This window comes from Nannospalax galili, unplaced genomic scaffold (genome assembly GCF_000622305.1).
Source record: "Nannospalax galili isolate Female #2095 unplaced genomic scaffold, S.galili_v1.0 scaffold118, whole genome shotgun sequence".
Lineage (NCBI taxonomy): Eukaryota > Metazoa > Chordata > Mammalia > Rodentia > Spalacidae > Nannospalax > Nannospalax galili.
In genome coordinates, this window is record NW_008340856.1 from 32,788 (window position 1) to 45,131 (window position 12,344).

Below are 12,344 nucleotides of genomic sequence, written 5' to 3' on the forward strand. Positions count from 1 at the left end.
ACCTTAAGAATCCCAGTATCAAATGGCAAAAGTGAAGGCATAAGGCAAAATTCATCATGATGGTCATGGTTATTAGAGAGCTAAGATTATATTAAGAATGTGCAGAGCCGGGCGTGGTGGCTCTAGAATAGCTGCCATGTGGGTGCTGGGAATTGGACCCCCTGGGTTCTCTGCAAGAGCAGCTAGTGTCATTAACTGCTGAGCCATCTCTCCAGTCCTTGTGATTTTGAGTTTCATTTTTCTGGTTAATGATGAATACTTTTGCATGTGCTTCTGTTTATCATCGTAGAAATGTCTTTTCAAGACTGCTTATTTTTCGTTTTTTCTGTTGAGCTTCAAGATTTATTTACATGTTCTAGCTAGTAATTTTTAATTCACTTTTTCCCATTCATTTACTTAGTAGTGTAGAAATTTATTTTTATTTTTATTATTATTTAAAATTAGATATTTTATTTATTATTTTTATTTTATGTGTATGTGTGTATTGCCTGCATGTAAGTAAGTGCACCCATGTCGTGCAATGCCCATGGAGGTCAGAAGAGGCTGTTGGATCCCCTGGGACTGGAGTTATGGACAGGTGTTAGCTGCCATGTGGGTGCTGGGATTCGAACCCGGGTCTTCTGCAAGAACAGTGTTCTTAATCGCTGAGCCATCTTTCCAGCCCCTATTTTTATTATTTTTATTTAATGTGTATGAGTGTATTGCCTGTATCTGTGTAAGTGCACTTGTGTCCTGTGTCATGCAATGCCTGAGGAGGTCAGAAGAGGGCATCCTGGGTCCTTTGCAAGAACAACCAATGCTCTTAACCACTGAGCCATCTCTTCAGCCCCCCCTTTTAAAAAATACTTTATCCTTTTTATTTTATGTGTATGCGTGCATTGCCTGCATGTAGGAAAGTGTACCCATGTTGTGCAATGCCCACAGAGGACAGAAGAGGCTGTCGGATCCTCTGGAACTGGAGTTATGGATAATTGTTAGCTGCCATGTGGGTGCTGGGATTCAAACCCCAGTCTTCTGCAAGAACAACCAGTGTTCTTAACTGCTGAACCATCTCTCCAGCCCCCCCCCCTCCTTTTTTTTTTTTAAACAATCAATTGATGATAGATGTTCAGGTTTATTTCTGGACCCTCAGTTTCTTTCTGTTCTGTTTATCTGTCTTTAGACCAGTACATATGGCCTTAAGTGGGGAAGTGTCAGACACACATGACACAGCCCTCCAACTTGTTATTTTTTAAGATTTTTTTTTGGCTATCTGAGGTTCTTTGGATTTGTGTGTGTGTGTGTGTGTGTGTGTGTGTGTGTGTGTGTGTACATACACACATTTGGTTTGGTTTGTGTTTTGAGACAGTGTCTTACTATGTAGCCCTGACTGGCCTGCAACACGCTGTGTAGACCTGGCTAGTCTCAAACTTAGATCTGCCTGCCTCTGCCTCCTGAGTTCTGTCATTAAAAGTGTGTGCTACCACTCCTGGCAAATTTCTGTGTGCCTGCAAAGAAGACAGCTGGGATTTTGATAGGGACTGTTGAGTCTGTTGACTAGTTTGAGGAGTATTGCCAGTTTGACCCTGCCAAGTCTTCTGGTCCATGAACATGGGCTTCTTTTCATTTATTTAGATCTTTGTTGACTTTCAGCTATAAAGAATTTTAGGTACAAACACTATACTTCTTTTGTTAATTATGTTCTTAAGCCTTTAATTCTCTTTGATGTTAGGAGAAATGGAAGTATCTTTCTTTTTCCACAAGGGTGCCTTTAAAAAAATACTTTGTTTTTTTGTGTGTATGAGTGTATTGCCTGATGTAAGTGCACCTGTGTCGTGCAAAGCCTGTGAAGGTCAGAAGAGGGCATCAGATTCTTCTGGAATTTGAGTTATGGCCTGTTAGCTGCCATGTGGATGCTGGGAATTAAACCTTGGACATCTGGGGAGGTTCAGGAGGCCTGAAGGGTACAGTCCTGGTGGGGACACAGGGGCAGGGGCAGGCCACCAAGGGTGGTGTGGGGGCAAGGCATTTGGCAGTGGTGGCCAAGGGAGCAGGCCATCATGAGTGGGGGTGCAGATTGGGCAGGGCTAGGGTCTTCTCCATTTCAAAGTGGAACTAGAGGAAAAACTGGTCTCCTGATTCCAGTGGGTCCAGAACTTGTACTTGGCTTTGTTGATCTCACCTTGAAAGTGATGGTTTTGTAAGTCTCGGCTGCCATGAGCAGGTACTGCTAATGGAGGTCCGAGAGCTTAATCCTCTTGCTCATAGGTGGACATGAAGTGGTGGAGTGGCATGATGCCCTTGGTGATCTCGGGGTAGTTGACTGGAATAGCAGACGCTGCTTTCCCTATCGCTGGTCACTTTGTAGCCTAGGAGGTAATTTTTTTCAGATTTCTTCACCTCCACCTTGACCTTCTGGGGCTGGTGGGGTGAGGTGGGTGGGGGTGGGGTTTATTTGGAGCATTCCAGTTGTCTCCTCAGCTGCTTGTTGGTCCAGTTGGTCTGATGTTTCTTCCCTTGGGTGTGGTCAGGTGGCTCTTAATAAAATACAGGTCCTTATTGATGATGATGGAGGAGGAGGAGGAGGCTGCTGCCACACCTGTGTTCCCCATCTTGCCCCTAGGTAGATGCTGGAAGTCCATTGGGAGAGTCTAAGGGTGTCATGGGACAGGGAGAAAGCAGTGCTGCCTGGACCTACCTCAGAGATGGCTACAACTTTGCTTTCTCTCCCCTTTTTTGAAATGAGATTTCATTCTGTAGCCCAGGCCTGCCTCAGTCTCCTAAGAGTTGAGATTGCAGGTGTGTGTTACCATGCTCAGATTGGAATTTTCTTAAATTTATTTTGAGATTTTTTTTTTTTTTTTGGTCTTTTTGAGACAGGGTCTCCCTGTAGCCCCAGCTGTCCTGGAACTCACTATGTAGACCAGGCTGGCCTTGAACTCACAGAGATCTGCGTGCCTCTGCCTCCCGAGTGCCGGGATTAAAGGCGTGCGCCACCATGCCTGGCACTATTTTGAGATTTTTAAAGGAATTTGTTTTGTGTATTAGAGCACATTGTTTTTAGTGATAGAAAAGACTTGTTTACATGCTTGTTTGATGCTTTTGCATGCCAAGAAATGCTTTAGATTGTATTTTTTGTGTTTGTAGCATTTGATCATTTGGTCATTACTTCCTTTTTCTGATTTTCAGGGTTTGAGTCACAGTTATTAATACAGCAGTTCTGCTGGTCAAGAAATTTTAAGTCTTTTATTTACCTTGTAGGAAATCTGGAAGTAGCACTTATTGGGACTCAGCTGTTTGCACTTTGCTCTGATAAAGGAGTTTACAGTAACAGATGTGAATGTTGCCATCCCTGTGAGACAGCTGTGCAGAGTAGCTGAATTCCTGATAGAGATGTCTCTGTATCTGATGGCAAAGGGGGCTGTGTTGTTTTCCAGTGGATTTTAGGGGAAATGCTGAGTGAATGGGGGACCATTAGTATCAAAGTTGAATTTCAGAAGAAGGCACAGGGAAAGTTACCTGCTTATTTAAAATGCTTGTGGGCATTTGTTTGAAGCTGAGTTTTCAGCAGATACATCAACATTCTATAAATCAAAAGTTGGAAGATTTGAGCATTCTTGTTACAAAGTCATTTTATGGGCTGGAGATGGGGCTCAATGGTTAGGAACTGGCTGCTCTTGCAGAGTGACCTGGGTTAGGTTCCCAGCCCTCAGGTGGCAGTTAACAACTGTTGGTAATTCTAGTTTCAGGTGATCGAACGCCCTCTTCTGGCCTCTGTAGGCATCGTATGCACAGGTACACTTACATGTAGGCAAAACACTAACACATAAAAATACAAATGAGTAAAAAATGCTTTTATAAAGTCATTTTATCTCAGTAAAGTGTACTGAAGTTTTGTTTGTGATGCCTTTGGTTCAACTGTGGGAATTTTTGTTTTCTACCACAGTTTTGGAAACATGATGAGCAAGGAGAAGAGAGAGGCCGTCAGTAAGGAGGACCTTGCCAGAGCAACTCTCATCACCATCACCAACAACATTGGCTCCATAGCAAGAATGTGTGCCCTTAATGAAGTAAGGGGACATGAGTTTTTTCTGTTACTCTAAGGAAAACACTAAATTTCCTACATAGGTCCCACCTCAACTCAAACCGTATCTAGTTACAACAATGCCTGAATTGTCTGACTGTAGTCACATGGGGTAGACTTTTAAGTACAAACTTAAATCTCTTCAAATACAGGTTAACTTCTTTGATTCCCCCCCCCCCCCCCCGCCTTCCTGAAGATAAACACTGATATTGTAGAAGTAAAATGACTTCTTTTGAGGAGAAAGTAGAGGAAGGCCAGCAAAGATGCTAGTATTCAGATGGTGGGAACTGAGGGTGCAATGTGGTAATGGATAACAGTGTTCAATCTAGATGCCATGTTTATCAGGTACTCTTGAGGTGTAAAAGGTATCCACAGGAATCACTGAAGCTGGAAAACTGAGCGGTCAGAGGAAGGCCCACCTTGGCTCCCTCCACCTCAGCAGAGCTGTCTTCGTGCTTTCAGCTTCTTTACAGTGCTGCCTTGTAGCATTCAGGTCAAGCAGCATTGTACAGGGCTATGAAAGAACCAAGAATGGGCTGCCCTTAGGGAAAGAGGATCTAGGATCCAGTTGGTGCAGCTTCATGACTTGTCCCTACTTGTACACTTTTGTTTAAAATTATTCTTTATATAGGCATTGTGGCTTAAAAGGAAGCCTCAAGGAACAAAAATTTGTCTAATTTTTAACTTAAAAGATACTATATACCAGATCAAACAACTTACAACTTACAACTTCATTTGAATTTTATAACACTACTTTTTTCTTAATTGCATGTTTCCTCTCCTGTGCTTAAGTATTTTAAGATTTTTTTAGTTGGTGTGCATACCATTTTACTTTTTTTTTTTTACTTAAATATTATATGGTTCATGTCTGCTTTTTTGGGGGGGGCGCATCTTTTTGAGAGAGGGTCTCCCTGTAGCCCCAGCTAGCCTGGAACTCACTATGTTTACCAGGCTGACCTTGAACTCACAGAGATCTGTGTGCCTCTGCCTCTCAAGTGCTGGGAGTAAGAGCATGTGCTACCATGCCTAGCTATCTGCGCGCGTGCTTCTGTGTGTGTGTGTGTGTGTGTGTGTGTGTGTGTGTGTGTGTTGTTTGTGTGTGTGTTTGTGTGTATGAGTGTTGGCCAGAGTACTGTCCACCTTACTTTTTTGAGACAGGGTCTCTTATTGGCCTGAAACTTGCTGTTTAGGCTAGGCCAACTGGCCAGGAAGCCCTTGGAATCTGACTGTCTCTGCTTTCCCGGTGCTGGGAGTATAGATTTGCCACCATTACAACTCTTTTAGGTAGGTTCTGGAGATCAAACTCAGGGCCTCATATAAGAACTTTACCAAATAAGCTATCTCCCCAGTCCATGGCTGCATTTTTGATCACTTTTTTTTTTTTTTTTTTTTTTTTAATATAAAGGGGCTTTTATTTGGCAAAGACAGGACAAACTAACATTAGGAAAAGTAAAGGCTACAGTTGATTCAGAGGCATTAATTAGATGTTCAGTAAGTTCACTTTGACACTAACAGAAAGAGCTAGTTCACCTACCAAATCCAACAACCTGGTCATTGTCACTATTTCAAGTAATCAGAATACCAGTCAGCTTGAAAATTGAAAGTCAGAGAGACTTGAGTAAGAATCCTTACAACATTCATCAAAATACCCAAAGTGCTACTTCAAGACTTAAAGAAGTTTCAAAGTTGATGTTTTCTACTCCCTAGTGAAGTAATTCATCTGGACAGTGATTACCATTGACTAGATGTGATTTTAAATTAATTATTAGACATTTCAGTGTTCATACAATGTTCTTTCCACATAGTTCTACTACTCCTAGAGCTCTTCTCTATCTGTTCTGCCTCCCTAGAACCCTGACGTGGTCATCACTAAAAGTTTCGGTCTCTGCTGACCATGACCCTCCAATACTCCAGTTTCAACAATCTTTTATCCTATCCGGCCATATAAGCATTTGATCCTGTGACTGTGTTCCTTATCACTGTGTGATAGTTGGTGGTTGGTTAGATAGATAGATAGATAGTGTTGACTGTTAATTTGACCAAATTGATCAGATTCTTTTTTGTCATAAATTGACATAGAGCTAGGCATTTGGTTTCTTGCAAGTGATAATTGATGGTAAGTTTTAAAGTATTATCTTGTTCTTTGGTTCTATTTCATTCTTGATATGAGGCCTACTTAGGAGTGAAACTTCTGATCATAGATTATGACCATGGTATAGATTGCTGTGATGTTTTGCATAGGGATGTACCCATTTCAGTCATCTTTAGCAGTAATTTTATGATGGCTTTACTAATGTTGGGGATGGAATTTCAGGTAGACTTTTCATTTAATAGTTCTAAGATTTTGCTTTATTTTCTACTCATTGCATATCTTGTATAATTTGTGTCTTGTGTCATCTTCCCTTTTTGAGTTGTGAGTGTTCTTGCTGTGATTAGATACTGACAAGAATAACTTGTGAGAAGAAAGATTTATCTTGGCTCACAGATTGAGGGTAGTCTATCATGGTGGGGAAGGTATGGTGGTAGCAGTGACTTATGACAGTGAGAGTGTGAGATTGATTGTTCACATCTTGGTGGACCAGAAAGCAGAGAGGTTAAATACACTCAGCCAACTTTCTCTTTTTTTTCTCCTTTTTATTCAGTCCCAGACTCCAGTTTATAGGATGGTGTCACCCAAATTCAAAGTACGTTTTCTTCTCTTAGTTAACCTCTCTGGAAATGCCCTTGTAGACACAATGCTATACCTCTCTAATGCTCTAGATGTTTCTTAATCCAATCAAGCTGACAATCAGAATTTCTAGTCACAAATTTATCCCTTGTCAACTTGTCACCGAAGCACTTCACTTTAAATCATAGCATTCCACCCCTGGTTGCTGAAGTCTCATTTTTATCTCATAGTACAAAATACTTTTAGTCTCTTTTTGGTCTTTTTGAGACAGGGTCTCCCTGTAGTCCCAGCTGTCCTGGAACTCACTATGTAGACCAGGCTGGCCTTGAACTCACAGAGATCCACTTGCTTCTGCCTCCCTAGTGCTGGGATTAAAGGCATGTGCCACCATGCCTGGCACATTTAGTATTTCTTTTTTTTTTTTACATTTAGTCTTTTTAAAGTTTATTTCACAATTTTATATATGCGTACATACGTGTAGGGTTCTACAAAATGTACTTTGATCATACCCCCTTTGCACTGAACCCCTTCTTTTCCTAAAATCTCCTACCTACTTTTATGTCTTTTTTCCTCTCCTATGGTCCACAGCATTTAATTAGAGTTGCTTACATAAACATGAGGTAGGGAGGTTATTTGAGTAAGGGTAACTTAGCCCTCAGTGGCTGCACCACTGAGAAATATATGAATCCTAAAATCTTAACAATTCTGACATTGTTCAGAATTGGTTAGGGCAAACGTCGGACCCTGCAGCTCCATGTCTAGCACCCAGGGCTCATGATGGCACTGTTTGGGACCTAGCAGACTTGTGTAGTCCTCTTGTCCCATCTCTGTTGCTGGTGGCAATTAAAGTTCTCGGGTTGGCTTTACTTGGTGTCTGCAGTTTTCCTCAGCAAATACCCTGTGTTAATGGCATCTGTAATGTCCTCTGGTCTATATTGCAACTTAGACTTCACCTTCATCGTTTCATGCAGTGGCTTCTCAGGGCATCCTTATAGGGAATCTAACCCTGTTCCATGCTTCCTGGCCTCAGTAGCTTTCTGGAATCTTGGTGTACACCTCGATGACCTCATAACTTACTATTTATTATTTTGTGTGCATATCACAACATGTGTATGGAGGTCAGAGTCAGTTCTGTCCTTGCACCATGTGGATTCTGAGGATTAAAGGTCATCACTCTTAGTGGCATCTGCCTTTGCCCACTAAGCCATCTTACCAGCCCAGAGATTTTGCATGCCTCCATAGCTAGTACCATATGGATGTCACTTGCTTCTTCCTGCTGTCCCCTTCAGCTGTGATGTTGCCCCATTTACAGTAGCTACAGAGGCCTCTTGAGTGTCTGGGGAGCTGAACCTAGAAAAACATTTTCCTGGGCAGTCCTTTTTGAGCAGGGTGCCACTTTTGTAAGACTTTGTTCAGGTACTCTTGGTTTTTTGAGACCGGGTTTCACTATGTAGCCCTGGGTGACCTGAAACTTACTATGTAGACCAGTCTGGCTTTGAAGTCACAGAAATCCTGCCTTTGCTTCCCAAGTGCTGGGGTTAAACGTATGCTCCAGTACAACCCTGCACTCTCCTTTTTTTTGTTGTTGTTTTGAGACAGGATTTCACTATGTAGCCCTGGCTCACCTGGAACTCACTGTGTAGATCAGGGTGGTTTGAACTCATGAGATCCACCTGTCTCTGCCTCTTGTCTCCTGAATGCTCGAATTAAAGATGTGCACCACCACGTCCAGCTCAAATACTCCTTTTATTTTGTCTTTCTTTTTTGGAGCTGAGGACCAAACCCAGGGCCTTGTGCTTGCTAGGCAAGCTCTCTACCACTGAGCTAAATCCCCAACCCCAATACGCCTTTTAAATGAAAGCTTTTCAAGTAAGTTTGTGGAGCTTTTCATGGTACTGTCTTGCCCTCACAGTGTCTTTCCCATTGTCCCAGTGCAGTATTCCTGGTTTCTTTTAAAGGGCACTTATCTGTGTAACAAGTAGAGCTACTTTAACAGGAGGGCTCATACTCCTTTCTTTGCCAAATTGCCCATTTCTCTTATCCTTTGTTTCACATTTTTTCTTTTAATTAATTAATTAATTTAGTAATTATTTTGGTCTTTTTGAAGCAGGGTCTCCCTATAGCCCGGCTGTCCTGGAACTCACTATGTAAAGCAGGGTGGCCTTGAACTCACAGAGATTCGTCTGCCTCTGCCTCCCAAGTGCTGGGACTACAGGTGTGCACCATCACGCCTGGCTAATTTATTTTTATCTTATGTGTGGATGTTATGTCTGCATGTATATAAGTATGCCTGTGTTGTGCAGTGCCCGTGGAGGAAAGAAGGCGGCGCTGGACCCCCGGAACTGGAGTTAAGGACCGTGGTTAGCCGCTGTTTGGGTGCTGGGATTCAAACCCGGGTCTTCTGCAAGAACAGCCAGTGCTCCAGCCCCTTTGCTTCACTTTTTGCTCTCACTGTAAACTTAAGAGCAGAGAGCAGTAACCATGCCACAGCCTGGCTGTTATGTTGTCTTGACAATTTCGACAGTTCTTCTGCCAAATCTTAGTCTCTTACCTTTGAAATCCAGCCTCATTCAAAATTCAGGACACGGTGGAATGTAGCTAGATCTTAGCCTCTAACCCACACTTGCTAGAGTCCTTGTTTCCCTCTGGGACTCTATGACCTAGGCTTCACTGTGCACATTTCTCTTGGCATTCTGGGGTCTTCCAAACTCCAGATGGCTTAGTCAACTCTGCGTATGGTATTCTAGTCCTTCAGGATCCAGACTTTCCCACATTCCTCAGCTAGTTCTAAAGATTTATGTACCACATGGTCAGATTTATCACAATAATTGTCCAATTTCTTTTTTTTTTTTCTTTCTTTTCTTTTTGAGATAGGGTTTCCCTATAGCCCCAGCTGACCTGGAACTCACTGGACCAGGCTGGCCTTGAACTCAAAGAGATCCACCTGCCTCTGCTTTCTTTAGTGCTAGGACTAAAGGCGTGTGCCACCACACCTGGCTGTCCTATTTCTTGCACCAGTTTTTTTTATTGCCCTGAGAAAGCTGCTTACTGAACTGGAAACTTGCCTTCTCAGGTCGGCTTGCCAGCCAGCGAGCTATTGGGAACTGTCTGTCCTCGACCCTCAATGCTAAGATTATAGGCATGTGTAGCTGGTGTCTGGCTTTTTACATAGGTGCTGGGAATTTGGACTTAGGTCCACATGCTTACAGAGGAAGTGCTTTTATTTACTGAGCCATCTCCCCAGTCTCTGTAGATTCCTTTTTTTGTTGCCAAATAACCTGGCCAGAGCAACTTAGGGGAAGAAAGATTTATTTTGGCTCATGGTAGGGAAAGGCATGGCGGTAGGGATTGCTTGTGTTGTGATGGTGAGAATGTGAGGCTCTTGATCACAAGTAGTTGGACCAGGAATGAGAGTGATGAATGCTTGTGTTGAACTGGCTTTCTCTTTTATTTCAAATAGCAGCCTTTGGGGGAGTGGTGTCCACATTCAGGGTGGGTCTTCCCTCATCTAAACCTCTCTGGAAATGTCCTCACAGACACACCTAAAGAGAGAGTCTTAATCTAAGTTGTCAGAAGTAACCAACAGAAGGAGTCCTTCATTTTTATTTATTTATTTTTTTAAATTTTATGTGTATGAGTGTATTGCCTGCATGTATGTAAATACACCCATGTCGTGCAATGCCACGGAGGTCAGAAGAGGGCTTCGGATTCCCCTGGAACTAGAGTTAAGGATGGTTTATAGCTGCCATGTATGTGCTGGGAATTGAACCTGGATCCTCTGCAAGAGCAGTCAGTACTCCTAACTGCTGCGCCATCTCTCCAGCCCGTTTTTTTTTTTTTTTTTTTAAGTCTACCATGTAAATTTTCCTTAGTAGTGCTATTAGTTGTCACATTTAATACAAATCTTTTTCCTAATCTGTTTGTACATTTTGGGGGTTGCTTGCATCAGTCAAGGTGCTGCTAAAACCTGCATAGTGTTCTTCTGGGTGTAGCTTTTATGAGAAAACAGAAATTAGAATGTAAACTAATTGCCTTTGTTTGTGTGCTTAGAACATTAACCAGGTGGTGTTTGTTGGGAATTTCTTGAGAGTGAACACGATCGCCATGCGACTTCTGGCATATGCTCTAGATTACTGGTCCAAGGGGCAGCTGAAAGCACTGTTTTCAGAACACGAGGTGAGTGATTTGTCTTAGTGACTGTGAGGCTCACAGTTCACATTATAGTAAAATTTAAAGGATTGCACAGGGCTGCAGTTTCTCTCTGGGTTTTTTTTGTGTGTGTTTTTTGAGACAGGGTCTCCCTGTAGCCCCAGCTGGCCTGGAACTCATCATGTAGACCAGGCTGGCTTTGAACTCAGAGATCCGCCTGCCTCTGCCTCCCAAGTGCTAGGATTAAAGGCGTGTGCCACCATGTCCAACTTTCAACTTTTTCTTCTTTACAACTGTTTAAACTACCAGACAAGGTGCTCACACCTGTAATCCCAGCACTGGATAGGCAGAGATAGAATTGCAGAAAGTTCAAGGTAAGCTTGGTCTATGTAACAAATTCCAGGGTAGCTAGGGCTATAGCTGTGTTGAGGATCAAACCCAGAACCTCATGATAAGTTATACCTTTAGCCTCCAAAGGAAAAGAAATATTTCTGTTATTGTATTTTTCTAAATAATCCATCTATTCCCATTGTGTATAATACAGTTCCTCTGGGTTCTGCCTTTTTCATGCTTCTAATGCTAAGTTTCACGTACTGGTATAATTCATGTACCATTTATTTAAGATGTATGTTCTAAAAATGAATAGCTTGGTAATAAAAATATTCCAGGCTAGAACTACACTATCATAGGAACCTAACATGCAGACAGGCTAGAGTTCACAAAATGGAGAGGAGTCACTGAAATGCTCAGCCTGGTACTCTGTCTTGGAGAGTGCCCTTCATTTCCCTTTTTAAATTCTTATTTATTTTGATGTATGTGAGTGTTTTACTTGCATGTATGTAAGTGTACCACGTGTATGAAATGCCTGAAGAGGGCAGAAGAGGGCATTGGATTTCCTAGAACTGGAGTTACAGTTGTTAGCTGTGCTGATTGATCCCAAGTTCTCGGAAAGAGCAAGCATCCAGTGTTCTTAACTGCTGAGCCATTTCTCCTGTTCCTCCCCCCTCTCCCCCCTTTTTTGGGGGAAAATAAACCATGGAACCAGAACCATCTTCCTCCCCTCGGTTGCTGGGCAGTTATTCTATTTCCTGTGCTGTTGGAGCTTAGTTTTACCACGAACATTTTTCACATCTATAATATACATGTTTAACGGTTGGTGGAAATCCTTTAAGGTTCCTGTTTCTCTTTTTAAGTTGCCTAAGTTCATCATTAAAACCCAAAGTACACGCATCCTTGCATCAGAAAAGTGAAATCTTAAGTCATCTAACTTATTCTTAAATTTTTTTTTCTTGGGGCTGGAGAGATGGTGCAGCTGTTAAGAACACTGGCTGTTCTTGGAGAAGACCTGGGTTCAAATCCCAGCACCCACATGGCAGCTAACAACTGTCCTTAACTCCAGTTTCAGGGGATCCAACAGCCTCTTCTGTCCTCTGTGGGCATTGCACGACACGGGTGCAGACAATA

General features: G+C 42.4%; 1 protein-coding gene across 7 annotated transcripts in view; it reads left to right on the top strand.

Moving 5' to 3' along the window:
* The window catches only part of Pank2 (pantothenate kinase 2), a 38,242-nt gene that overhangs the window by 19,598 nt on the left and 6,300 nt on the right, over positions 1-12,344 (top strand). For all 7 annotated transcript variants that reach the window (XM_008835880.3, XM_017798889.2, XM_008835879.3 and 4 more), the window contains 2 exons: positions 3,926-4,049; positions 10,782-10,907. In XM_008835880.3, coding sequence (XP_008834102.1) covers positions 3,926-4,049; positions 10,782-10,907 — 250 coding nt within the window. The remainder of the gene's footprint in view (positions 1-3,925; positions 4,050-10,781; positions 10,908-12,344) is intronic.